This window comes from Lipophrys pholis (assembly GCF_963383615.2).
Source record: "Lipophrys pholis genome assembly, chromosome: 16".
In the NCBI taxonomy this organism is placed as follows: domain Eukaryota; kingdom Metazoa; phylum Chordata; class Actinopteri; order Blenniiformes; family Blenniidae; genus Lipophrys; species Lipophrys pholis.
In genome coordinates, this window is record NC_137634.1 from 1,789,867 (window position 1) to 1,817,787 (window position 27,921).

The 27,921-nt window shown below is 45.6% G+C and overlaps 2 protein-coding genes across 2 annotated transcripts in view; one reads left to right on the forward strand and one right to left on the reverse strand.

The window, feature by feature from the left end:
• Positions 1 to 17,337: 17,337 nt before the first annotated feature.
• Positions 17,338 to 20,735, reverse strand: msantd2 (Myb/SANT DNA binding domain containing 2; the record flags this gene model as incomplete). The annotated part of the gene is made up of 4 exons (XM_080483349.1): positions 20,283 to 20,735; positions 19,746 to 20,001; positions 18,745 to 18,808; positions 17,338 to 18,211 (listed from the first exon to the last, which is right to left on the reverse strand). Exons 1-4 carry the CDS (start codon positions 20,709 to 20,711, stop codon positions 17,338 to 17,340), a joined length of 1,623 nt encoding a protein of 540 aa, XP_080339475.1. The 5' UTR covers positions 20,712 to 20,735.
• A 4,273-nt stretch (positions 20,736 to 25,008) lies between these two features.
• The window catches only part of esama (endothelial cell adhesion molecule a), a 46,025-nt gene continuing 43,112 nt past the window's right edge, over positions 25,009 to 27,921 (forward strand). The window contains exon 1 of the mRNA XM_080483028.1: positions 25,009 to 25,393. Coding sequence (XP_080339154.1) covers positions 25,330 to 25,393 — 64 coding nt within the window. The 5' untranslated portion in view covers positions 25,009 to 25,329. The remainder of the gene's footprint in view (positions 25,394 to 27,921) is intronic.

Genomic DNA, 27,921 nt, shown 5'->3' on the forward strand with positions numbered 1-27,921 from the left:
GCAACCTTAAATTTCACTTTTCAAATATTTAATCATGTTTTCTATGATTGTTGTTTACCATTAAAGAAATATTAGAGAAATGTCTCACTTAATCTGTTGTCTTTCTTCTGAACTTCAACATTTCTTACTCCAGTTTGCTCACCTGATTCGTTCATTCATCCTAAAATGTAGAGGAATGTGAAAATCTGAGCCCAGAAAACTACTGCAAGTGACAGTGTGGTTTTAGATCTGGTTATTTCTGATTCACTGAGAGGTCGTGTTGCTGACTCCACTCTCTTTAATCACAATAACATATTCTGAAATGATTCGTATGGCCTCCCACCAGCCGTCGAATAAAAAGAAACTCCAAAAATGACTTTTCAAGTCACCCCAGGTTTCACCTCACATTTCCGCCGACTCCTGCTTTCAGTTCTTTAATAAAAGGCTACTGCTCGTCACGCTGCTGTTAAATATTGGAAGAAGCATTGGACTGATAAATTAAAGACAGAAATGTATTTTTGTGGAACAAGGCTGCCGAGAAACAAGTTTCAAGTGCCTGAAGAAACTTTGTCAGAGAAATCAAAAATATACAACAAAGACATTCAAAACACAGAAATCGCCTCATGAACACCAACGTCAGCTCATTGAGAGAAATTCATTAAATCAGCCAGTGAAAATGTTCCAGTGAGCAAACAGCTCAAATTTATTCAAGGACAATGATGCCAGCTATAGTCCAGAGTTTCAGTAAATCCTCCTCCAGTAAACTGGAGTTCGACGAAATAGTAACCCAGCAGCTTTAAACAACTCCTAATAATGGAAACATCCCATAATGTTTAAACAGCCGGGTTATTCTACTGTTTTTGAAGTGAGAAGTTAAAGTAAAAAGCAGTTGATTTTTCATTCGCCTGCTGACATAAAGAGACGGGAGGTGTTTAGAACTGGAGCTTGTTTGGTTTATTTGATGACGGTGTTCTGAACGGAGCCCCGCCGTCACGTAGCGAGCTTCAGCTGTTCTGGAAGCTTCAGCACGTTGTGAAGCCTGCGTGTGCATACAGATGAACACATTAACCCGCATACCTTCAATCACGCTCCGGCACGCCGCGCGGCCCGAGCGCCAAGTGGACGCGTCGTCAATGCAGCACATGTGGCCGGCGGACCCCCCGCTGACTTCCTCCCAGTGACTCCTACTAATGACACCCGGCCCCCATCGGCTCCCCGTCCTCCTGCTCCATCACTCTGACAATGGGAGGCGACAAAGCTGCCGTGACGACCCCCCCGTTCCGTGACGACCCCCGTTCCTTCCCTCTTTCTTCTCCTGGGGGTCTTTTCCGGTCTCTCCTCATTTGGGGGGGTTTTCCATTCATGGGGCTACGTCCACACATACGGTGCTAATGGGCGTGCAATACGGGCGTGCAGGGCGAGCCGCGATGGAGATCGATGGCCGCTGACAGGCCAGATTGGTGGGAGAGATGAGTCACAGCTTTATTACAGCTTTACTGAGATTGTTTGACTGGCGAAGAGACAAAATGAAGTCTGATCAGGTGACTTACGTTTCCCTCAGTGACGCCACACTCGATTCATATGGAACGAGGTGTTCAGATCAGCAGGTAATCAGGGGAGCGTTCAGCTCAACCTGCAGCCACTCGTCTCTTCGTATCAGCGTTGGTAGGCAGCACACATCATGTTCAGAAACAAAGAAAGGTAAAGGGTCAGAGGTCACACCAGTTCCTCCTTAAAGCCTCACAAAGTGCTGCACATAACATGGGAGCGATAAAAACCAAACATGAGAATTTATCGAAATACATTGTAAAAGTAGGAAATTCATTTAATCCATTCTTTAATCCCTTAATTGTCCAGCGAACTATTCACCAAGTCACCAACTGTTTACCAAGTAAGCAACTATTTACTAAGTAAGCAACTGTTTATCTTTCAATGGATTCAATTCCACTTTATTTCTGTATCTCCTAATAGAACTCAAGACATTTTTATAGAGAAAAACCAACAATTCAACATGAAAAAGTAGAGGATCTGGAGCAACGGAAGAAACCTGCAGAACCAGACCCAGAGGAGAAGGAACCTGCAGACCCAGACTTAGAGGAGGAGGAACCTGCAGAACCAGACCCAGAGGAGAAGGAACCTGCAGACCCAGACCCAGAGGAGGAACCTGCAGAACCAGACCAGTTCATTGTCGAAGGTGAAACCATCCATCCAGGTGGAGGATTTATTGATTTATTATTATTATTATTATTGTTATTATTATTATTATTATTATTATTATTATTATTATTATTATTATTATTGTTGTTGTTGTTGTTGTTGTTGTTGTTGTTGTTATATGTTAAATTTCTGAAACTGCATCCTCTGAAGGAGCTTTTTTATCATATGACAGTAAAACAAAGACCATTTTACATCCTTTCCACTTGAACACATCTCCAGCGAGGTTCATGAGTTCTACTCTACAGTTTCATTTCATTGAACCCATTTTATTCCTACAAACACAACAGTGTGTTTGAGTTCTCGGTTTGTTTTTTGTTCTCTGTGTTCCGTTGTCATCGAGGCTGTTTGCCTGTCAGAGTAATGAGGAGGCTGAGCTTCATTCCCGCGGACGAGTGTCATCCCAGATGAAGCGTGGAGAACCTCTGACGCGTCCTGACCGGCGAGATGGCTGCCAAGCCAGAACGACAGCGAGACGCCACACGGCGCCCGGGCAGAACATCTGTGTCCAGGTCTGGTGTGTGCACTGCTGGGGTCTGCCGCTGCAGTTCCAACCCCCATGGGAAGAACACGGATGCTTCTGTCCCAGCTGGAGAGGGGAGGGCTAGAAGTCAGGCAGGCAGCCAGATCTCCCGTCCTGACGGGGCTGCAGGTGTATGATCCCCCCCTCCACCCCCTCCACCCCCTCCACCACCACCCATCCAGCCCCCCGACAGGGCTGCAGGTGTATGATCCCCCTCCACCCAGCAGTCGCTTCAGAAACACACACGGAAGCATTTGTGGCCTTTTTCTCTGCCAATAGATCCACTGACCCGGGTTGGCGAGCAGTTTGCAGCTCCGCCGTTGAGCGGCGGTCATTAGAGCCGCTGCGCACGCTGCCGCCATATGCCAAAGCACCTTAATTGGTGTCCCTGCGCTTGGCGTTTAGCTGGCGGCCAGAAGGACCGGGGCCCCTTGAGCAAAATGACCACTGTGCCCCTCTGGGGTGCGGTGTCCAATCACGCCTCTCACAAAGCGGCTCTCCAGGAAGTCCTGCGGCCGATTCGCTCATTTCCTCCAATTGCCTCATAACTTCAAAGCTAACTTCAAAGCATTCGACCCGCCAGAACCAAGAGCTCCTCTTTTTTCTTTTTTTTTTGACGAGCAGGAGAGACGAATCTGTATCTGGGGCGTTGCTATGTGAGCGTGCTGATTGGCTGTGGACTGGCAGACGGCCTGAACGGGAGTGACAGAGCCAATCTGCTGGGATTATCTCAGTTCCTCGCCGGGCCGCGAGGGGAGGAGGTCAAACAAAGCACCCAGGCCGGATAAAGCCTGAGCAAACTCTGGATAATTGCACAACAAAAGCACAATTAGCTGCGACCCCGTGGCGATTAAGTAGGAAAAGATGGACCTGTCATTTACCTATCGAACATTAGCATCTCATGAATGCCGCTGTTCACACCTTCACATGCAAATCTTCATTCCACTCTATTTTATTTTCCAGATATATGCAGATACATGCAAAGTACTCATTTAAATATGCATTAGTATCAGAGCTGGCTCAACTGGGAAGGTGCTAGTTTAGGTGCAGCCGAGGTCACGTCTGTTCCCGGGGGCTTTGTTTTCTCCAAGTGCTTCTCAGAGGCTGAGCCGCCGCCACCGCTGCCGCTGCCGCCACCGCCACTGCCACCGCCACCGCCGCCAGATTGGCTCTCGTTCTCTCAATCGCCACTCGGACCTGCAGAACTCTGGAGTTCATTCCAATCAGCAGCCCAGAGAGAAAATGCCTGCGTCTCTCAGTCTTATTGATTGCAATGACATAAAATGAGTTATTTGTCAGCCGCCGAATCTAAAGGAGGAGAAAACTTTTGGAGTTTGATTGCCTTCCGGCTGCGCCACACGCCGCCACGCCGCCACGCCGTCACGCCGCCACACCGCCAGCAGACTGTAGAAATCAAGGGAGGAGCTTAATAAAGGCTTCAACCAGGACCCGGTCTGGAAAAATGTTTCATCTCGATAGATAGATAGATAGATAGATAGATAGATAGATAGATAGATAGATAGATAGATAGATAGATAGATAGATAGATAGATAGATAGATAGATAGATAGATAGATAGATAGATAGATTCATAACCCTAACCCACACTTCATACTCGAACCTTCCTCCATAACAAAGGAGCTTAAATACAATAACTTTAATGTTTCTCTTTGTTTTACTTCTTCTAAACTTAAATACTGGATAGTGTCTGTGTTAAACCTGATTATTTGATAGTTGTGGCAGTTCATGTTAGTTGGTTGTAATGATTTCAACGAATCCAGTGAGGACCAAAACAAACGTGTGTTTACGTTCAGACCAACTGACTCATTTACTGAAACAACCTCATGGCCGCTACAACAACAGCCTCATGCTCCAGTGCCTGTCCTCTAAGTGCCAGCGCAGGGCGGGGTGGCCAGCGCAGGGCGCGGCGGCCAGCTGAGCCCCCCCTTCCCCGTGAGGCACAGTAACAGGTAGCCTCCCCAGGTGCTGAGGCCTCCTCACTGCTCCACCAGGCTGAGCTTCATTAGGCCAGGAGGCGGGCGGTGGTGAGCGGTGTCATGGCGTGGAGACAGGAGCTGAATTATGGATTTGAACCATCTGGATGTGTGTGTGTGTGTGTGTGTGTGTGTGTGTGTGTGTGTGTGTGTGTGTGTGTGTGTGTGTGTGTGTGATGAGGGGGGGGGGGGGGGGGGGGCACAGGGAAATGATCCGCCTGACGAACGACTTTAACAAAGATGTGTCCAGAGAGGGGGCGTGTCCCAGATCACACGCTGAATTATAGCCAGCGTGACGGTCTATTGTGAGGCGTGATGGCTTGGTGATTCACAGCTGGGGCCGTTCAAATTGTTCTTTTATATTCTTTTATTCTGCTTTATTGAGGCCAGAGGGGCTCGGGGATGATTAACACGCAGCACAACCACACACATTGTCAGCCTCGCCCTCTCAATTGAGTCCCTGTTCATTTATTTAGTCCTGTGTGTGTGTGTGTGTGTGTGTGTGTGTGTGTGTGTGTGTGTGTGTGTGTGTGTGTGTGTGTGTGTGTGTGTGTGTGTGTGTGTGTGTGTGTGTGTGTGTGTGTGTGTGTGTGTGTGTGTGTGTCTGAGTGAGGTCTGCTTGGTTAACTGAGTCCTAATGTGTGTGTGTGGTTGAATTCACTGCGATAACACAGCGGGTGCAGCACATGAGCCACCTCTGGAGGGAAGGGGTGGGGGGGTTTCGGTTGGACTACTTGTACAGAAGCTTCATGTTGTCACGTTTCACACTTTTGGGGTTTAATTTGAATTTTTGCAGCAGGAAACTTCACAAAGTTTTTTGAATGGATCAGCTTCCCTGCTGATTCTGGAACCTTTGGTCCACCATCAGAAGTCCATCACACTGACGCTGTCCGTCACAGGAAGTGATGCGATGCCGCAGGAACACCAAACCCCCTGAACACCAAACCCCCTGAACAAGAATCCTGGCAGATTCTGCAGAGTCTGTTTGTTCCAGGGACTTGACATGAGGGAGTTTTCTTGGTGTCCGTTCCAGGTCTGGTTGTGACGGTGGTGGCAGTCTGGTTGTGATGGTGGTGGTGGTCTGGTTGTGATGGTGGTGGTGGTCTGGTTGGGATGGTGGTGGTGGTCTGGTTGTGATGGTGGTGGTGGTCTGGTTGTGATGGTGGTAGCGGTCTGGTTGTGATGGTGGTGGTGGTCTGGTTGGGATGGTGGTGGTGGTCTGGTTGGGATGGTGGTGGTGGCGGTCTGGTTGGGATGGTGGTGGTGGTCTGGTTGGGATGGTGGTGGTGGCGGTCTGGTTGGGATGATGGTGGTGGCGTCCGGTGGTGGCGGTCTGGTTGGGATGGTGGTGGCGGTCTGGTTGTGATGGTGGTGGTGGTCTGGTTGTGATGGTGGTGGCGGTCTGGTTGTGATGGTGGTGGCGGTCTGGTTGTGATGGTGGTGGCGTCCGGTGGTGGCGGCGTGTCACCAGAGATCACAGAGGCTCCACGGTGGCCGGAGGCGTTGTTGGCAGACACGCTGTGTTTTTATTGGAGCAGCTTCAGTTGGATGTTTGTGTCGGCGAAGCTGCTGCAGCCTTTCATCATGTTTAACTGGCGACGGCAGGACCTTCATCACTGCAGCGCCGACTTCCTCTCATCACTCTGTTTATGAGGCTGGAATCTTTTATTACTTTGACACAACATAATTACATTGATTAGCAGAGTAGGATACAGTATGTAATCCAAACATTCTGTCGATTATTTTTTAAAGCCTCAGTTTGGACTGACGATTATTTTAAGTAGTTTAAAAGACTGAAAAACAAAAACCCTCTGATGTGGAACGAGCCTTACCTCTCCAGTGTTACACACTAAATGTGTGTTTGTGTGAAGGAAAGACTCCAGATGTGTTCTTGAGCGTGGTACTTTCTCCAACGGTGAAGTTTTATTCCATGAAATAACACCGTGATGCAATTTAAGTGTGCGTGGGGTCATAGGGGTGATGGACGACCTGGTTGTCGTGTCATCTAGTGTCCCTCACCCTGAAAACAAAAGAGGTTTGACTTCCTGCAGCGAATAAAGACGAAGCAGCTGCAGAAACAGTCACATGATGAAAGAAATCCTGTCGGACACGACGGCGATGAGCAGGAGTGTCGATGACTCATGTCGTCAGACAAAAAGCAAAGCTCCACCATCCATGGTGGACAAAAGGTTTTTTTTTTTTCATCATTAATTATTTTCTCATTATTTGATTAATAAAGCAATTTGCACATTGTGAATAAAAAAAAACCAAACTTTGATTCTTTTACCATTTCAGTGTTTATTCAATATGAAAATTTGTGAAGATTTATTTTAAGAGAATGAAACACTCAGCTGGTTCTGACTCTTTTACATGTCAAAGTTTTCTGTCTTTAGTCTGAACTGGTGCGATGTTCATTGTAATAATATTAATGAGTTAATTGGCCACAGGAACTGTCAATCATGGACACTATTGCTCGACACGAAGAATGAAAAAAGAAATAGGCGGAGCCGTCTACAGGTCTCACGTCGTCTTGTAGAGAAGAGACAGAAAGACGCCTCCATCAGGGTTTAGACTCAAAGTCAGAGTGATAAAAAACAGATTCTACCCAGAAACACTCCTTATTTTCTGTCCCCCGTTCAGGTCTTGAGTTTGTTGTTGGAAGACTCAGCTGCTCATTTGGATGGAGTCGAATCAAGAGCAGCATCTCAGGCGCTGAGTAATTACCAGAACCTGATTTATGGGACTTAACGTCTCGTTTGGGAATAAAGGGCTTAAGGAATGAAGACGCATATGTTGTCGAGCAGCGACCTTGGAGGAACCTGAGAAGCATTTTTCGCTCTTAAAGTGGCTTCGGCAGCGTATCGAGGCTCTCAGAGCCCCGGACGCAATTACAGTTGAGGATTATGGTCCAGATGCACATCGGACACAGTGTGTGTGTTCAAGTGTAGCTTTTCCGTGTGTGTGTGTGTGTGTGTGTGTGTGTGTGTGTGTGTGTGTGTGTGTGTGTGTGTATGTGTGTGTGTACAGTTAAACTTATCAGAAAGTGTAAACAGGTTTCTACTGCGTCAGTGACCGTCATTGGTTTAGATCTGAAAGCTCTAATGAGCCACATGAGAAGGCTGTTTGAGGAGCATCAGTGGCAGTTTGAGGGGTATTTGAGGGGTATTGAGGGGTATTAGTGCTCCACTGTCATCAAAGAAGCTGGACAGACAAGCAGGGATGGAAAAGAAGCAGACCCCTCTGCTCCCAGAGCCTGTTAATGAGGATCCCAGCAGGACACACACACACACACACACACACACACACACACACACACACACACACACACACACACACCCAGAAGCCTTTTGATGCTGGCTGACTCGGCTCTCTCTGTCAGGCTGCGTCCAAATTCACAAATTTAAAAGATAATAAAAAAGCATTTGCTCATTTTAAACTTCCTCCTCCAGAATCCACACGGAGAACAAAAGAACAATTTCGGAGCCAGTTTTAGTTGTTGATGTACATCTCTGATATGTTGTCAAATCATTTCTGTTTCATTATTGATCCTACAAAACTTCTTCCCATCAATAATTTACATGTATACATTTTTCAGATATAGATTCATATCACACCTATACTTTATAGAGGTGAGTGAAAATCTTATAATTATAAACATTTTTTAACTTAGGATGAGCCAAAATAATAATAATATGGAGTATTCCTGTCAGGCCCCTCATTATTCTTATTCCCTTCTTGTAGACTCCTCATTGTTTTTTATTCTCTGGGGTAACACTAAATAAATAAATAAATAAATAAATAAATAAATAAATAAATAAATAAATAAATAAATAAATGGATGGATAGATAAATAGATAAACAAATAAATAAATAAATAGATAGATAGATAGATAGATAGATAGATAGATAGATAGATAGATAGAGAGAGAGAGAGAGAGAGAGAGAGAGAGAGAGAGAGAGAGATAGATAGATAGATAGATAGATAGATAGATAGATAGATAGATAGATAGATAGATAGATAGATAGATAAATAAATAGTTCTTATTGTGGGAGGAGTCAAAGGGAGGGCCTACCTTGATTGGGATTGGCTTAACCCCCGATGACACTATATAGGGTTTGATCTCTGATTGGCTGGTTGGAGCAACACACTTTTTAAAACCTGAAACAAGCCAGGGACAGAGAGGACAGACTGTCTTCACTTCTGGGACGTCTGTCCAGGTATGGGGACGAGTAGTACTGCTGGAGAACCTCTAGGAAGAGGATTTTATATGATATGACCATAAATCAGATGGTTGAGTTTGACTAAAGATCTCAGACTGATTTTAACTGATGGAAATGATCTTGTAAAAGTTTAATGCAACAGGTGTTTTTTTTCATAAATGATCATAAAGTATTCGATCAATCAGTCCTGATTTCCGCACAAACGGGACCAAGATAAAATGAAAGGTGATTGAAATACGAGCGAACTTCTTCCAGTGTAGAGCGGACGACTCTCTAACCACGAGGTGTTGAGGGTTCGTCTCTTTGCAGGGTTTGCATCTTCTTCCTGAGTGGGTTAGAGATGAAAAGCTGTTTGGTTCCAGGGTTTTATTTCACTCTGATTGTGTGAATCCTGACCGTTTGTTCATTTAACGTTGAGACCACAGCCTTTATAAACTCCAGGATTAACAAAGCTGGAAGAAGTTTCTCAGGTTAAACTGGCTGCAGACGGAACTGTTTTCTCAACTCATCACTTTTTCTTTCTGATCTTTAATAGAACTGAGCGTCCACGTCGTGTCGGACTGCAGGAAGTGAAGCTCGTCTGCAGCTTCTCTTCTCATTAGGCTCTGATAGACGTGATCAATAAGTGCACGCAGTCGCTCGGAGGCGCAGCTCGCCATCTGCCTGCTGACATTTGGACGACAACCTTTAACCTTGCAGCGGCCGCTTGTCATAAAACTCAGCTTTTATCGATATCAGCTTTCAAAAACTCTCCTGAAACCATCTATTGTTTGAAAATGTTCCCGGAACCGGGGACTCGAACCGGGGAACATCTCACTGTGAGGTCAGGACTCGAACCGGGGGCCGACTCACTGTGAGGTCAGGATTCGAACCGGGGACCGTCTCACTGTGAGGTCAGGATTCGAACCGGGGACAATCTCACTGTGAGGTCAGGATTCGAACCGGGGACAATCTCACTGTGAGGTCAGGATTCGAACCGGGGACCGTCTCACTGTGAGCGGAGACAGTCAAGCTGTGAGAACAGGAGGAACCACTGCAGCACTGACTGGTGCGTTTCGGGCGTCAAACCACTTCATCTGTGAAGATTCAGATTCACATATTTTTTAGTTCAGTTTACAGCTGAAAGCATCAAAATGAAAGAAAGAAATACTAAATTATAAAACGTGGATTAAAAGTGCTCCGTTTCATTTTCAACACTTTTGTCCTGTTTGATCAATGTAACGTTCATTATGGGATAAATGTGCCGGCAGGAAGTGAAGTTAAATTCTTTAAATCTGAATCTTCTAAGTTTCATTCTATTGAAAAACTCAGTTTTTTTTAATTCATTCTCACTTTTCTGATTCACTTCTCTTCATTGAAATTCAGGTTTTTAAATTCATTTAGTGCCACACATCCCAGCGGGATTTGTCCCGATATGCCGTCTGGCCAGTTCACCACTGGACTCGTGGTATTTCCAATACTTATTTGTACCTGAAGTATTTAGCCAGGTGAACAAGGTGAGGCGTGTTGCTGTCATGAAATCAACCTCCTCTGCTCGTCTCTGCTTTGGCTTCTGACGCCAGGTCCCGGAAGTGCGGCACAAAACAATGATTAAAAAAACTGAATCTGGAAAGTGAGAATGAATTTTTCAATAGAATGAGAAACAGTTTAGACGTTTTCGTGATTCAAACCAAGAGATTCAATTTCAGATTAGAGGGTTCAGATTCACTTCCTGCTGACACAAGATTGATCCCAGTCGTCTTTCTGTCTTCTGGGAGGCTTCAGCTGCTGCACACCTGAGACCCGAAGGACGCCCCCCCCCCCACCCCCCCACCCCCCACCACCCCCCAAGATGATGGAGGTCACCATCAGCACCTTCATCCATTCATTCCTGTCACAGTCTTTTGTCCTCCGACACCCGACAACCTCTTTTCTATGATGTGTGTGTGTGTGTGTGTGTGTGTGTGTGTGTGTGTGTGTGTGTGTGTGTGTGTGTGTGTGTGTGTGTGTGTGTGTGTGTGTGTGTGTGTGTGTGTGTGTGTGTGTGTGTGTGTGTGTGTGGGCTCTTCATATGACATCAGCAGCAGTTAAACTCAACCAACCGCCAATGAAGAACGAACAAAGTCTTTCACTTTATTTCAGTTACTGATTAATTAATTAATTGATTACTTAATTTATTAATTTATTAATTAATGTACAAACAACCTCGGGAAGTTTCAGCAGAGGCCTATAGGACTGGATTTTCTCTTATCTAGGTAACTTCAGGATTAACTCTGGTTTTCTCTTATCTAGGTAACTTCAGGATTAACTCTGGTTTTCTCTTATCCAGATAACTTCAGGATTAACTCTGGTTTTCTCTTATCTAGGTAACTTCAGGATTAACTCTGGTTTTCTTTTATCCAGATAACTTCAGGATTAACTCTGGTTTTCTGTTATCCAGATAACTTCAGGATTAACTCTGGTTTTCTCTTATCCAGATAACTTCAGGATTAACTCTGGTTTTCTCTTATCTAGGTAACTTCAGGATTAACTCTGGTTTTCTCTTATCCAGATAACTTCAGGATTAACTCTGGTTTTCTCTTATCTAGGTAACTTCAGGATTAACTCTGGTTTTCTCTTATCTAGGTAACTTCAGGATTAACTCTGGTTTTCTCTTATCCAGATAACTTCAGGATTAACTCTGGTTTTCTCTTATCTAGGTAACTTCAGGATTAACTCTGATTTTCTCTTATCCAGATAACTTCAGGATTAACTCTGGTTTTCTGTTATCTAGGTAACTTCAGGATTAACTCTGGTTTTCTCTTATCCAGGTAACTTCAGGATTAACTCTGGTTTTCCGTACTACGTCGCTGGTTCACTTCTTAAAGTAAACAATAAGATAAATCACCATGGTAACTGACTCTGAATGTCTAACCTGCTCCGGAGCAGGATATGTTCTGGATAAGATCACAGTGAGTGTAAAGCTCCGCCTCCTGACCAATCAGATCTCTTGGAAAATGACCTGTCCCTTCTTAATATCCTCATTGGTTCCTGGATTGAGAGCAGCAAGACAGGCAGAGGAGAAAGTATCTAGAACAATCTTAATTGACAGAATAAAATATATCCTGGTTACTGAAGGAGGTTTTTGTTCTTGTTCTTGACGATGTTTGAATTCTTCATAATCTCAGAGATTAACTGCTTCTCTAGGGTAAAATCAGCTGCTCTGCAGGGTTTCTCCCTCTGTGATTGGTCACACGCTGCAAGCTCCGCCCCTTTCATGTGAAGTATGGGTTGAACTAGTGAGTTGATAACCTGCTTCGTGTTCACGCTGATCAGGATCCAGAATGTCTGGCCGAGTTAATCCAGGAATCAGAGAGAGCTCCTGATTTGTTTATCACGGTTTGTCATATCGGCCCCAGGTGGCTGTAAATCAGCCGGATTAGCACGGGGCTAATGTGAGTCGTCATGACATTAGAAACGACTTCATCAAAACTCAGATTATTTGCATTTTAATTGAACCTTCATGAGACGTTAACGAGCTGAGAAACGTCTGTAAATCCCGTCTGATTGGACGATTCTTCAAAGTTGCTGATAGAAACACTCAGTGATCCTTCAACTTCCATCAGGGGGATTTGTGTCAGTGAGTCAGTGTGTCAGTGTGTCAGTGAGTCAGTGTGTCAGTGAGTCAGTGTGTCAGTGTGTCAGTGAGTCAGTGTGTCAGTGAGTCAGTGTGTCAGTGTGTCAGTGAGTCAGTGTGTCAGTGTGTCAGTGAGTCAGTGTGTCAGTGAGTCAGTGTGTCAGTGTGTCAGTGAGTCAGTGAGTCAGTGTGTGTCAGTGTGTCAGTGAGTCAGTGAGTCAGTGTGTCAGTGAGTCAGTGTGTGTCAGTGTGTCAGTGAGTCAGTGAGTCAGTGTGTGTCAGTGTGTGTCAGTGTGTGTCAGTGTGTCAGTGAGTCAGTGAGTCAGAGTGTGTCAGTGAGTCAGTAAGTCAGTGTGTCAGTGTGTGTCAGTGTGTCAGTGTGTCAGTGAGTCAGTGTGTCAGTGAGTCAGTGTGTGTCAGTGTGTCAGTGTGTCAGTGAGTCAGTGAGTCAGTGTGTGTCAGTGTGTGTCAGTGTGTCAGTGTGTCAGTGAGTCAGTGTGTGTCAGTGTGTCAGTGAGTCAGTGTGTCCATGTGTCAGTGAGTCAGTGTGTCAGTGTGTGTCAGTGAGTCAGTGTGTGTCAGTGTGTGTCAGTGTGTGTCAGTGAGTCAGTGTGTCAGTGAGTCAGTGTGTGTCAGTGAGTCAGTGTGTGTCAGTGTGTCAGTGTGTGTCAGTGTGTCAGTGAGTCAGTGAGTCAGTGAGTCAGTGTGTGTCAGTGTGTCAGTGAGTCAGTGTGTGTGTCAGTGTGTCAGTGTGTGTCAGTGAGTCAGTGTGTCAGTGAGTCAGTGAGTCAGTGAGTCAGTGTGTGTCAGTGAGTCAGTGTGTGTCAGTGTGTCAGTGTGTGTCAGTGTGTGTCAGTGTGTCAGTGTGTGTCAGTGTGTGTCAGTGTGTCAGTGAGTCAGTGAGTCAGTGAGTCAGTGTGTGTCAGTGTGTCAGTGAGTCAGTGAGTCAGTGTGTGTCAGTGTGTCAGTGTGTGTCAGTGAGTCAGTGTGTGTCAGTGTGTGTCAGTGTGTGTCAGTGAGTCAGTGTGTCAGTGAGTCAGTGTGTGTCAGTGAGTCAGTGTGTGTCAGTGTGTCAGTGAGTGTCAGTGAGTCAGTGTGTCAGTGAGTCAGTGTGTGTCAGTGAGTCAGTGTGTGTCAGTGTGTCAGTGAGTCAGTGAGTCAGTGTGTCAGTGTGTCAGTGTGTGTCAGTGTGTGTCAGTGTGTGTCAGTGAGTCAGTGAGTCAGTGTGTGTCAGTGTGTCAGTGAGTCAGTGTGTGTCAGTGTGTCAGTGTGTGTCAGTGAGTCAGTGTCAGTGTGTCAGTGAGTCAGTGTGTGTCAGTGAGTCAGTGTGTGTCAGTGTGTCAGTGTGTGTCAGTGAGTCAGTGTGTCAGTGTGTGTCAGTGTGTCAGTGAGTCAGTGTGTGTCAGTGTGTCTCAGTGTGTCTGTGAGTCAGTGAGTCAGTGAGTCAGTGTGTGTCAGTGTGTCAGTGAGTCAGTGAGTCAGTGTGTCAGTGTGTGTCAGTGAGTCAGTGAGTCAGTGTGTGTCAGTGAGTCAGTGAGTCAGTGTGTGTCAGTGTGTCAGTGTTTGTCAGTGTGAGTCAGTGTGTTTACGTTGTTATTGTTATTGTTATTATTTCGATAACCATAATAATCACATGACCTCCAAACAAGGAAGCTGAAACCGAAACTCACCAGATAAAAACTGATGAGATTAGAATCATCCAGAAAACAAAGAAACTAAAAGTCTCTGTTTGTGACTCCGCCCCCCTCTAGAGGCCGACGCCCCTCCGGTTCCTCCGTCTCCAAATGTTCCTGCTAAACGTTAAAAGTTGACGTAGCGGTGCCGCGTTGTCCCCGCCATTTATTTTCTACACCTTTCCTTAACCCTGTAACGTCATCCACAGGGTTAAGGAGAAGTGGATAGGAAAGGAGATAGGAGGGACTATTAGGAAGAACTCTTTAAGTTGGATTCCCTCACTCCTCCACCTCCACCTCCTCCTCCATGTTTTCTTTCCAGCGGGTGGAGATCAGATGTTTGGTGTCTCATTATGTCTCGTCCAATCAGGTATAATGAGACAGTGTTTAATGTTCTTTTCCCTGATGTTGTGTATGTGCAGCTGGGTCCCGTGTCACCCGGGGGGGGGTAATCATCCGGAGGGTCAGTGGGGGACTGGGGGGGGGGGGGGGGGGGGGGGGGGGGGGGGGTTCCTTTGTTTAAAGACATGTTAGAGAAGCTGACAGTGAAGGTTTGATTGTGATGATCAGAATCGACCTGGACTGGATTTTCATCCACCGAAATTTTAGTTTTCAAAATAAAATCTTCCAAAATGTTTCATTATCAAATAAAACTATTTCCGTGTTGTTCCTGGGGTGCATTTTAAAAAAAATCTCATCCTGAAAACAATCATGCAAAAAATTCAAAATTCAAGCATGAAACAAATAAATTGAATAAATGAAGAAAATTAAAATAAAAAAACCAAAGTTTAGTTGACGTAGCAAACTTTTTTTTTATTTAATTCCTGAGATAAAAAACAAAAAACATGAATCTAATCCCAAAAGAATTCGATAAATCATTAAAAATGTAAAAAAGAAAAGTGAAATAAAATAAACATGAGGAAAACTCTGTTTGTACATAAATGTCTTTATATATTATATACTATTTCTCAGAATTAAACACAAATCTAATAAAAAAATATAATGATCTGATTTTCTTACCAGAAATAAATGTTTTAAATACATAAATAAAAATAAACTGTTACAGAACAAAAATATGCAAACATAAATAAATAAACATTATTCACCTGATGCTTTTTCTAATGTAAAATACTGAATCATCAAATATTCACATTTCCAGAGAAAAGTGCTAAATAAAATAACAAAACATGAGAGGGAACCAATAAATAAATAAATAAATAAAGTCAGCGGCGTTCCGGCAGGAACATGGAGCGAACACACAGGCAGAGGTTCCACCGTGCAGCCGAGCACAGCGAGCGCCACCTTTATTGGTTTTCACATGGAAACGTACAGACGGCGACCCGGAAACACTCAAACAGGACAACTGAGAAAATATCATATTCATCTGTTTATACGGTTTACCCAAAACAAAACAAAAAAATCAACATCTGCAAAAAGCCGGAATGCTCAAGAACATTAAGATCCTTAAATACTTAGTTGGTAGATATTTATGTGGAATTTTCTGTACATAGAATTAATCTGGATTTGTTTTCTACACCGTCGTCTCCTGGAACGTCACACCTCAACTCTGTTTCTCCTGAAGCCTCGAGAAACGACACCAGCTCAGGTTGGAGTTCAATTCCTGCTGGAGAGTCTCCAGTGAGAGTCCCCGACGGACTCAGGTGAGCGGGTCAGGTGAGCGGGTCAGGTGAGCGGGTCAGGGGCGGGTCAGGTCGGACTCAGGTGAGCAGGTCAGGTGAGCAGGTCAGTGAGGCGGGTCAGGTGAGCGGGTCAGGTGAGCAGGTCAGGTGAGCAGGTCAGGCGAGCGTGGTCAGGACGGGACTCAGGTGAGCAGGTCAGGTGAGCAGGTCAGGTGAGCAGGTCAGGCGAGCGAGGTCAGGACGGACTCAGGTGAGCAGGGTCAGGTGAGCGGGTCAGGTGAGCAGGTCAGAGCGAGCGGGTCAGGACGGACTCAGGTGAGCAGGTCCTGACTCAGGTCCTCAATTACAAAGTGAAAGCAGCCCCCCCACCCCCACCCCATCCCCCCACCCAGCCAATCGCTACATCCTACTGAGGTAGACAGACTCCAGCCCCCCCCCCCCCCCCCCCCCCCCCCTCCAGGAACAGTTCAAGTGGAGATCCCAGTTCTTCACATTAAGACATTAATTCTAAATATGGACACATCTCAAACGTCTGCAGCTCCTCGTCCATCAAATATCAAACTGTGCAAAACTCAGCTGAGATTTCAGCTCCTCAACAGAAAGAACTCTTCTTCTGCCACTGTCATGGTAACAGGTGACCCAGACGACGCCCCCTAGTGGTTTCTAGTAGTTACAACATGAGGGGTTACGGTGCGTCTGGAAAAGGCGGATCAATGAATCTGGAGATTTTTAACCTCACAATTCAGATTCGTCCCCTGAAGCTTTTAAATTAGATTTCATTAGAATCTAAACTCTGAACTGAAGACGAGGTTATAATCCAACCAAACTAAACTTTACACTTTATTCTTCAGCGACTTCAAATCATATCCTTCCATTTTAACGATGAAACTTCAGAACACAAACGTTTCCTAACGCTGAGAGAAACGTGACGAAATGAATTGAAATCAGAAACTTGAACGTTGAATCGTCCTCGAAGGGTTAACGGCCTTTTACTGCTTTAATCTACTTTAATCTGCTGACGGAGAACAAACCAGCAGGTAACTGATAGAAACATCACAGAGACTCCACACCGAGCAGCAAGGAGGATTACTGCGTTGTACTTTAAGGAGTAATCCTCCAAAGTTAGGATTACTCTGTTGTACTTTAAGGAGTAATCCTAGGATTCCTCTGCATTGTACTTTAAGGAGTAATCCTAGGATTCCTCTGCATTGTACTTTATGGAGTAGTCCACCAAAGTTAGGATTACTTTGTTGTACTTTAAGAAGTAATCCTAGGACTCCTCAGCTTTGTATTTTAATGAGTAATCCTCCAAAGTTAGGATTACTCTGCCGTACTTTAAGAAGTAATCCTAGGACTCCTCAGCTTTGTACTTTAAAGAGTAATCCTCCAAAGTTAGGATTACTCTGTCGTACTTTAAGGAGTAATCCTAGGACTCCTCAGCGTTGTACTTTAAGGAGTAATCCTAGGACTCCTCAGCGTTGTACTTTAAGGAGTAATCCTAGGACTCCTCAGCGTTGTACTTTAAGGAGTAGCCCACGGCGGTTTCCAGACACTCCACCAGGGAGCCGGCAGACAGGAAGTCCAGCTCCACCTCGATCAGCTTGATGTAGATGGAGCAGCGCAGCGGCGAGTCCCGGCTTCCTGCTGCGTCCTGATTGGCCGCGGGGAGCCGGCAGTTCTCCTGCAGGAAGCGCGTCACCGCCGAGGGCTCGCCGTGCGCCGGGTGTTTCCCGGAGCCCTGGAAGTGCTGGAACAGGCACTGCTGGATGGTCCTGTCCTCGGCGACGCCCAGGTAGCAGTACGTGACTTCGGCCGCCGAGCCGCCGCAGCAGCTCGGCCCGCCGCCATTCTCCGGACCGCCGTGCGGCGAAGCGTGGCCCTCGCCGGCGAGGGGGGACCGGGCCGAGGCCATGCAGGCGGGCGGCGGCTCGTAGCCGATGGCGTAGAGTCCGTAGGCCTTGGGGATGTCCCCGGGGAGGAGGTAGTGGGCGGAGCCTCGGGACACAGACACGGGCGTCCAGTCCACCTCCATGTGCAGCTCCAGGCAGCGCGCCTCGCTGATGGTGATGTCCAGGAACTTGTAGTACACGTTCTTCCAGTTCATCTTCTGCACCTTGGTCATGACCACCCGGCCCTCCGGCTTCTCGGGGTTGAAGAACTCGCGGAGCCTCTTGCCCAGCGGCACCTGGGCACTGATCTCGGCGTGGTGGTAGCGCACGTCCTCGCGCCAGCGCGTGTTGTAGCCCACGCCGAAGATGGCCAGCTTGTTGGAGAGGTGCAGGCGGGAGAACTCGGTCCAGGTCTGGAAGTGCTCCCAGTTCAGCTGCACCGACTCCAGGATCCGGATCACCGTCTGCATCGTGTCCCGCTTCCTGCAGAGGAAACGGCGTTTCCATCAGAGCGGCACTACGAGACGCACATTCCTCAGCTACGAGTCGGAATTCAGATCCAACAGCAACATGAACCTGCGCAGAAACTCTGAACTAAGAATATTGAAATATTTCAACATAAGTCACCATTTCTGCTCGTTTTGTTTTGATCCTGGTTCACATTGTGAGGCTCCTGGGTCGTTTATCTCGCTCTGAAAAGTTCTTTATTATTATTGAGATTTTGCTAAAAGTACAGTAAAATGTTGGTTTAATTTAAAAATGCAGGAGATTTACAATAAAGCACTAAAATATGAAACCCTGATGAAGTTTTGGATCATTTAATGTGAAACAGAGGGGAGGTGACAGGAGGTGGAACCTGCAGCAGAACTTCTCATGTTTGATATGAAGCTCAGTAGTTTAGTGTGAAACGGACGACAAGCAGGAGGAAACAAATATGATAAATGTTGAGTTTAAAACGTCTTTGTTCACGATGTAAAACCTCATGTTCCATGAGAAGAGCAGAGCAGAGGACTTACTGGCTTTCTTCTGAAAGTTCTGCTTGGACCTGGTGAGAGTGGCCTTTAGGCAGCTGGACGTCTTCTAGAAGAAACAAGCAGAGATGAGAGAGGGATGAGATATGAGGATGAGAGTGAGGGATGAGAGAGAGAAGTTAGTGAGATATGAGGATGAGAGTGAGAGATGAGGATGAGAGTGAGAGAAGTGTGGGATGAGGATGAGAGTGAGAGAAGTTAGTGAGCGATGAGGATGAGAGTGAGAGAGAGAAGTTAGTGAGATATGAGGATGAGAGTGAGAGATGAGAGAGAGAGAAGTTAGTGAGATATGAGGATGAGAGTGAGAGAAGTTAGTGAGAGATGAGGATGAGAGTGAGATAAGTTAGTGAGAGATGAGGATGAGAGTGAGAGAAGTGTGGGATGAGGATGAGTGAGAGAAGTTAGTGAGAGATGAGGATGAGAGTGAGAGATGAGAGAGAGAAGTTAGTGAGATATGAGGATGATAGTGAGAGAAGTTAGTGAGAGATGAGGATGAGAGTGAGAGAAGTGTGGGATGAGGATGAGTGAGAGAAGTTAGTGAGAGATGAGGATGAGAGTGAGAGAAGTGTGGGATGAGGATGAGTGAGAGAAGTTAGTGAGAGATGAGGATGAGAGTGAGAGATGAGAGAGAAGTTAGTGAGATATGAGGATGAGAGTGAGAGAAGTTAGTGAGAGATGAGGATGAGAGTGAGAGAAGTGTGGGATGAGGATGAGAGTGAGAGAGCGAGAGAGAGAAGTGTGGGATGAGGATGAGAGTGAGAGAAGAGAGAGAGAAGTGAGTGAGAGATATGGATGAAATTGAGAGAAGTGTGGGATGAGGATGAGAGTGAGAGAAGAGAGAGAGATGATGAGAGATGAGAGAGAGAGATGAGAGAAAGATGAGATATGAGGATGAGAGTGAGATAAGTTAGTGAGAGATAAGGATGAGAGATGAGAGAGAGAGAGAGGACCGGCCTCCCGGGGCTGGGTCCTGCCGGCGGCCTCACCTGTGTCCATGTCTCCCTCCTGGAAGGCGGAGTCCAGCACCTGGTTACACCAGTCCTCCTGGGAGAAGTCCTCCAGGGTGCTGCCGTCCGACTCCATGTCCTGGTACAGGCCGCTGCTGTTGATGAGGACGGGGGCGCAGCTCTGGGAGTCCCAGCCTCCCTGACCGAACACCTTCTCCAGCTGCTCCAGGGTGTAGCTGCTCTTCCTCTTGCCGATGCCGTGCTCCTTCACCCGGCTGTAGCAGCGCCGCAGCGTCTGGATGGAGAAGCAGCGAGCCAGGAAGCATTACAGTTCATCAGGAGAGGAGCTCACACAGTATTTCATCTTTCATTCCACTTTCTTCTGCTGATGCAGTCCCGAAGTCTTAAGCTCACATATTGGGCAGTTTTTCAACAGTTTCACCGTCAAACGGCCGACATTTGATTCGGACTGTATTTCTTCAAATCAGCCTCGATCCTGAAATTCAGTGGAGTGAGTTTTACTGAGAACAGGTCCCCCCGGTCCCCCGGTCCCCCGGTCCCCCCACCCGGCCTTACCTTCATCCTCTCCCGGCACTGAGACGGGGTCCGCTCGTAGCCCAGCTCCGCCAGGGCTCTGGACACCCGCTCGTACATGGCGGGCCCGGGGGCCTTCCCGGAGAACACGGTGCCGGCCACCTCCAGCTGCTGCATCCTGGCCTCCGTCAGCCGCTCGTTGCCCCACACCGCGATGAGCGCGTTGGTCTCGGACGGAGTCCAAGACATCCCCCGGCAAGCCGTGAAGCTGTTGGAGGACGAGGCCGCCGTCCGGCCCGCGGCCCCGGGGCCCACATTCAGGGGCGAGAAGCGGTTCGGCGTCGAGGGGTTGGAGTGGTACTGGGTGCTGTCACTCAGGTCCTCCGACTCGGGAGACGGCAGTTCGGTTTTTAGCGTCTTTAACGGCGCGGGTCTCTCTGGAGAAAGCTCCGCGGTGCTGGACGCCGCCATGTTGCTCCTGTTGCTAAGGGAAGGGGGCGGGGCCAGGGAGAGACGCGTTCAGGGTCCCTTCAGAAGTCCGGAAATCTGGGAAACGCAATGAAATCATGTCAAATCTGTGCGACATCTGAAAGTCTGGAATTCTATAATCTGCACGATGTCTGAATGAAATCTGCGTCAAATCTGAGAAATGTGGACATGCATAAATCTGCAGTAAATATAAATTCAATCTAAGATTAAATCTGTGGAATCTGTGTGAAATGTGACATCTAGAAATGTAGAAATCTGTAAGAAATCTGGAAATTAGCTCATTTCAATTTATTTTGAACATATGAAATATTAACCCAAATATTGATTACAATAAATACACTGAAGCAAAAACTGAACATGTTAAAGGAGTAGAAGCAGAAGCTTATTGATTCCTCCAGTCAGTCCTGTGTTTGTTTTTCATGTAGGGAACAGACTGCAGGTGGTATAGGGAACAAACTAAAGGGAAGTGTAGGGAACAGACTGCAGGCGGTATAGGGAACAGACTGCAGGCGGTATAGGGAACAGACTGCAGGTAGTGTAGGGAACAGACTGCAGGTAGTGTTGGGAACAGACTGCAGGTAGTGTAGGAAACAGACTGCAGGTAGTGTTGGGAACAAACTGCAGGGAAGTGTAGGGAACAGTCTGCAGGCGGTATAGGGAACAGACTGCAGGTAGTGTAGGGAACAGACTGCAGGTAGTGTTGGGAACAGACTGCAGGTAGTGTAGGGAACAGACTGCAGGTAGTGTTGGGAACAAACTGCAGGGAAGTGTAGGGAACAGTCTGCAGGCGGTATAGGGAACAGACTGCAGTTAGTGTTGGGAACAAACTGCAGGTAGTGTAGGGAACAGACTGCAGGTGGTATAGGGAACAGACTGCAGTTAGTGTTGGGAACAAACTGCAGGGAAGTGTAGGGAACAGACTGCAGGCGGTATAGGGAACAGACTGCAGTTAGTGTTGGGAACAAACTGCAGGTAGTGTAGGGAACAGACTGCAGGTGGTATAGGGAACAGACTGCAGGCTGTATAGGGAACAGACTGCAGGTAGTGTAGGGAACAAACTGCAGGTAGTGTAGGGAACAGACTGCAGGTGGTATAGGGAACAGACTGCAGGCTGTATAGGGAACAGACTGCAGGTAGTGTAGGGAACAAACTGCAGGTAGTGTAGGGAACAGATTGCAGGCGGTATAGGGAACACTGGCTTTGCACCATAATATGTGATTGATAATAATAATTTAAAAAAACACACACAGGGTGAAAATAGATTGACTTAAGAGGATTTAACAAGCGTATTCTTCTTCCTACTCCCTTTCAAACACATTCGGGTTTCAACTTCAGTGTATTTTGTTTTACTTATTAGTTCTGAAATAAAAAAAAAATAATAATAAAATATATATATATATATATATATATATATATATATATATATATATATATATATATATATATATATATATATATATATATATATATATATATATATCAAAGGTTTCTACAAATTGGTGAAAAACAGGTTTTCATGCGGAATTTGTGAATTTTGAACCCTGTAACAGACTTTAATATATGAAAATGGCCCTTACATCTTAGATCAGGCTGAGAAAAACGTATTTATTTAATGAAGATTTAATGGTAAAGACCTTACAGGTGAGCCGTTTGCTGAGGGAGGTTTGAGTTTTGTTCTTCGTGGTCCCAAACTGACCATTTGGTCAGTGGTTGTGGGAAACACAAAGATCTGGGGATCAAGATTAGGATTTTTCATTATTTTTTTCAATGTATTTCTTTCATTTCTTTTAGAGCTTTAATGTATTTAATAATGTATTTCTTAATTTTTTTGTAAAGTTTTTCTGTATTTCTTTAATTACTTTAATTTCTTTGTAAGACACTGTGCATTGCTCCGTTCGAATGGAGCTCTATAAATAAATTTGCCTTGCCTTGCCTTGCCTTGCCTTGCCTTGCCTTGATCCTTGAATCACATTATGGGATTCAGATTTGCAAAGATTTCAATACATGGAAGGGTAAAAATTCTGACTGGAGATGTAATCCCAGGTTGTGGCCAGCAGATGGCGACAGAGAGCTTCCCGTGAACCTGCAGGAAACATGGAGGAGGATTTTCTCCAAACTGCCACTAAAGCATGTAGAAATATTGAATCCTGACCCGTGTTCATCTCACCATTCACCACTTCATTCACACTGTGGGTGTCAAACAGGCTTCACGAGGATAAGTGTCCTGCGGTTCCGTGTTTACTTTAATTTCACCATCAGTGTGTAAACATCCCCTCATTCATGAACCATTCAGATCCTTTATGTGATGATTTATTTGCTGCTCAGTAAATCCTGGAGCAGAAGCAATCACAGAGTTGCTGAAGAAAATCTACCGTGAAGCAATGATCCTTGTAGGTTCATGTCGACCTCCTGCAGCGACACGTCATAATCTGAGATGATGTGATCATAAAGAGATTCCGGGGCTGATAAGCCCGGGTCACAGAGGAAACACCGGGTCCCTTCGGATTCCTCAGTCTGAGCCGAGTGAGCGAACATATACCTGCCTGCAGGGAGTGTCACTCTCCATTCTCAAGAATCGCTCTCCAAACAGCTGCATATTCATGCTTTCATAGACACTTGGGAGTGTTTTCTCAACGTAGTACTTTTCCATGAAAGAAGCAGAAACGCAGACATTTACTGTAAGAAGATAAATCTGGACGATTAATAAAGCAACGAGGGGCCAGTTGGCATCATAGATTTGTATGTTTGCATATTTATTGTGAATTTGTTTCTTCAGTGAATCATGTACCTTCAGCTTGAAACAAAAAGGGTAAAAAAAAAAAAAACCAAGAAAGTGAGAGTAAAAGAGTGGAGACACAGTAAAGAGACGCTGAATGATCTGGGATGCACCTCTCACCTCCAATCTAGATTATGACTGCTGGAACACACACGACCACAAAGACACTTGAAATATCAGCAGATATGAAAACATCCACAAAGAAATAAAAAAAAAACAGTCAAGAAAAGTGACGCAAACTGACCCCAGAGACACAAAAGAACCACAGGATGTCCTCTAACAGGCCAAAGACACGAGGCAGAGGTCACCAGTTAATGGGGGAACCAGTTCAACCGAAACACCGGACAGTGACGAACCTCTTGACCAGACAGCTCGAGCCAAACAATCCAGACTTTTAATGTGAATAAATTCAGCTGATTTCCAACATTAAGTGAACAAACTTTTTTTTTTAATTTTTTTTTTTTAAACAGAACAAAGATTGTGACACTATGAAAGAAGTTCTGGTGTTTTAAGAACATCCTGTTCTTGATAACAAAGAATAAACTTTGTAAATGTTTTAACCTGAAAGTTTCACACACAATATAACACTTTTACTTTTACTGTTTCCTCTGGCAAACTGATGAATACGTGTGTGTGTGTGTGTGTGTGTGTGTGTGTGTGTGTGTGTGTGTGTGTGTGTGTTGTTGATCGATTGAAAAAAATTAAGTAATTAATTGTACAAATTTCTATAATAATTTCTTGTAACGTATGAAGAACCATGGACACACAGACTGTTTAAATTCAAAGACTATTTATAGAAAGAATTTTTATCTTTGAGTGAAACTGTTTCTCTCCAAGTTTATCTATCTATCTATCTATCTATCTATCTATCTATCTATCTATCTATCTATCTATCTATCTATCTATCTGTCTCTCTCTCTCTCTCTCTCGCTCTCTCTCTCTCTCTATCTATCTATCTATCTATAATTTTGTCATGTTTAATGGCACAATAAAGGATTTTGAAACACCTTTCTCTCTCTCTCCCCCTCTCACTCTCTCTCTTAGTGTCTCTCTCTCTCTCTCCCTCTCTCTTAGTGTGTGTCTCTCTCTCTCTCCCTCTCACTCTCTCTTAGTGTCTCTCTCTCTCACTCTCTCTCTTAGTGTCTCTCTCCCTCGCCCTCTCTCCCTCTCTCACTCTCTCTTAGTGTCTCTCTCTGTCACTCACTCTCTCTTAGTGTCTCTCTTTCTCTCTCTCTACCTCTCCCTCTCTCTCTTAGTGTCTCTCCCTCTCTCTCTCCCTCTCTCACTCGCTCTCTCTCTCTTAGTGTCTCTCTTTCTCTCTCTACCTCTCCCTCTCTCTCTTAGTGTCTCTCTTTCTCTCTCTCTCTTTCTATTAGTCTCTCTCTCTCTTTCTCTCTCTCTCCCTCTCTCTCCCTCTCTCACTCGCTCTCTCTCTCTTAGTCTCTCTCTCTCCCTCCCTCTCTCTCTCTCTCTCCCTCTCTCTCTCTCTATAGCCTCGGTCTCAGTGTGTAACTGAGTTTCAGCCGCAGCGGATCGCAGAGAGGATTCGATCTGGTCTGTAGTGGTCTGTAGCGGTCTAGACTGATCTATAGTGGTCCAGAGTGGTCCAGAGTGGTCTCCCCTCTCCGGGTCTCTCCCTGAAGCCTCGGATCGGAGCGTCTCGGAGGACCGACTCACCTGAGGAGGTTTCTCACCTGCTCAGAGGAGGACCGACAGCCCGACCCGGTCCAGGACCCGGACCAGGACCAAGACCCGCCGAGAGCCGGACCCGGACCCGCACCCGCTGAAGGACTTGATTGTACAGGGGGAAGCGGCCGGACCAGCATGGCGCTCCACGGTCCCTGGAAGGTGACCCGGTTCTGCTGCTCCGTCCTGTGGGGGCTCTCAGGTCAGTGTGGGGGTCTTCCTCTGATCCGGTTCTCAACAAGTTCTGAAAGGACGGAAACACGATTCTGAAGGAAAAAACTGAAATAGAACTGAGCTCTGATATCTATACATCTATATACCTGATATTTTATATCTATACATCTCATATATCCTTGAATCTAATATATCGACAAATCTTATATATCTATAAATCATATATATGTATACATTTTCTATATCTATAAATCTAATATATCTATAAATCTAATATATCTATAAATCTCACCTACATATCTGATCTTTTATTCATGTTTCTGTCCCTCAGTGTGTTTCAGTCCCTGTAGACTAGCTGTACTGTAACACAGAGTACTTCCTGTAGTACCTGTACTGTGGCAGAGGTACTTTCTCAAGATGCGTACTTATCTATACTTGCCTTTTAACGTACTTGTGAAAGTCATCAGTCAGAGACCAAGTACTGATCCAATTCAAAGTATGTATCTCGCAGAGTACTCATGAAATACCTGGATGTGTTCTGGCTCCGCCCACTTTATCAAGACCAGACCTGTGTGGATTTGGGAAGTCAAATTACCCATAATGCATTTGGGAGGACATTTCTAAAAGTCCGTACTTCCGAGAACGTACTTGCGTACTTGGAATTGAGAAATGGCTTTCGTACTTCCTGTAGTACCTGTACTGTAATACAGAGTACTTCCTGTAGTACCTGTACTGTAACACAGAGTACTTCTGTACAGATCGTACTCCCAGCACTGCATAGCTGCAGGTGAGCACGAGCTGGGCAGTGTGTGGGAGACGCCATATTTCCATGTACTTGGGATTTAAAAAAAACTGTGATATTTCTGTATGACAGTAGAGTACTACAGTGGAATTTCAGAAAAACTCTACATCTGTTTGCGTCTAAAGGAGGAGGCGGAGATTTACCTCACTGTGTGCGACCCCGGTTGTTTCTGGGATGTTTCTGTGTTGTTAGTATATTTTCTGTGTTGTTAGTATATTTTCTGTGTTGTTGTATATTTTCTGTGTACTTTCTAGAGGAAGGAGTATCAGAGCTTCACACGCTCGCTGATTTCATTCCAGCAGAAAACTGTCATCACTTTGCCAGACGAGGAAACTCGTTTCTCTCCGTCACTCCGACTGTTTTTTCCACGATTGTTGCCAAAACAATCAGCGGTGCCGACATGGTGCCCTTGGGGGGGGGGGGGGGGGGGGGGGTTACCTGAGGAGGGGAGGGGTTAAGCTCTGATTCAGCCCCCCCCCCCCCCCCCCCCCCCCCCCCTCCCCCGCTGCAGGTGTGTCCTGCAGACAGTCAGCGGTCAGGTTGAGACAGGAAGTGTTCATGAATGGCAACAGGAAGTGGTCATTCCCCGCTGGCGGAGCAGGATGTGAGCGAGAGTCGCAGAGTTTGAGGCTCAGCAGTGATTGATCCTCCACCGACCGAACAGTTTATCAATTACCTCCATTAAGTGATCAATGTGTGGAGGCAGCGAGTCTCTCTGTCCAGGATGACCGAGAATTAGACTCCATGAAAAACTCTTTCATTCATTTGTTCATTCATTCGTTCATTCATTCATTCGTTTGTTCGTTCATTCATTCGTTCATTCATTCGTTCATTCGTTCATTCATTCATTCATTCATTCGTTCATTCGTTCATTCGTTCATTCATTCATTCATTCATTCGTTCATTCGTTCATTCGTTCATTCATTCATTCGTTCATTCGTTCATTCATTCATTCATTCATTCATTCATTCGTTCATTCGTTCATTCGTTCATTCATTCATTCATTCATTCATTCGTTCATTCATTCATTTGTTCATTCATTCATTCATTCATTCGTTCATTCATTCATTCATTCATTCATTCGTTCATTCGTTCATTCATTCATTCGTTCATTCATTCATTCATTCATTCATTCATTCATTCATTCGTTCATTCATTCGTTCATTCAGGACTAAATCTTCTTCATTTCAGATTGATTCAGTTTGTAGACTTTTATATTTGCACACAACAGAATGGTGTTTGTTTTTTTTGAGTTCCAGTATTTAGGCAGAAAGTAGTTCCAGTACTCAGGTAGAAAATACTTCCAGTACTCAGATACAAAGTAATTCCAGTACTTGGGTAGAAAGTACTTCCAGACTGTGATCAGTCACCTGACCTGCAGATTGAAGCTGAACTTCGTCTCGTCTTCAATCGTTTCTTTTCTTCCGTCGGCGGCTCGTCGGCCAATCAGAAGCTCTGGTTTTGTTGTCGGCTGATTTGATTGGTCACCAAGTAATTAGTCAGACGAGTTGAACTCCTCCGATGATTCTACTTCCTGCGTCTGAGGCGACTGAGAGGAGGATTATCTTTCATTTCACTCTTCTGGATTATTGTCGTGTCTGCATCGTCATGAGCCCAAACAGCTTCAGCCAATCAAAGCTTCTCGAATTCCGTCTGCTTGTGAAAACCTGTTGAGTGTGTGTGTGGTCACGTCGGCCACCGACCGATCAGCGTATTGATCCTGGAGAAGTGGCGATACTCGATTGTTGTCTTCT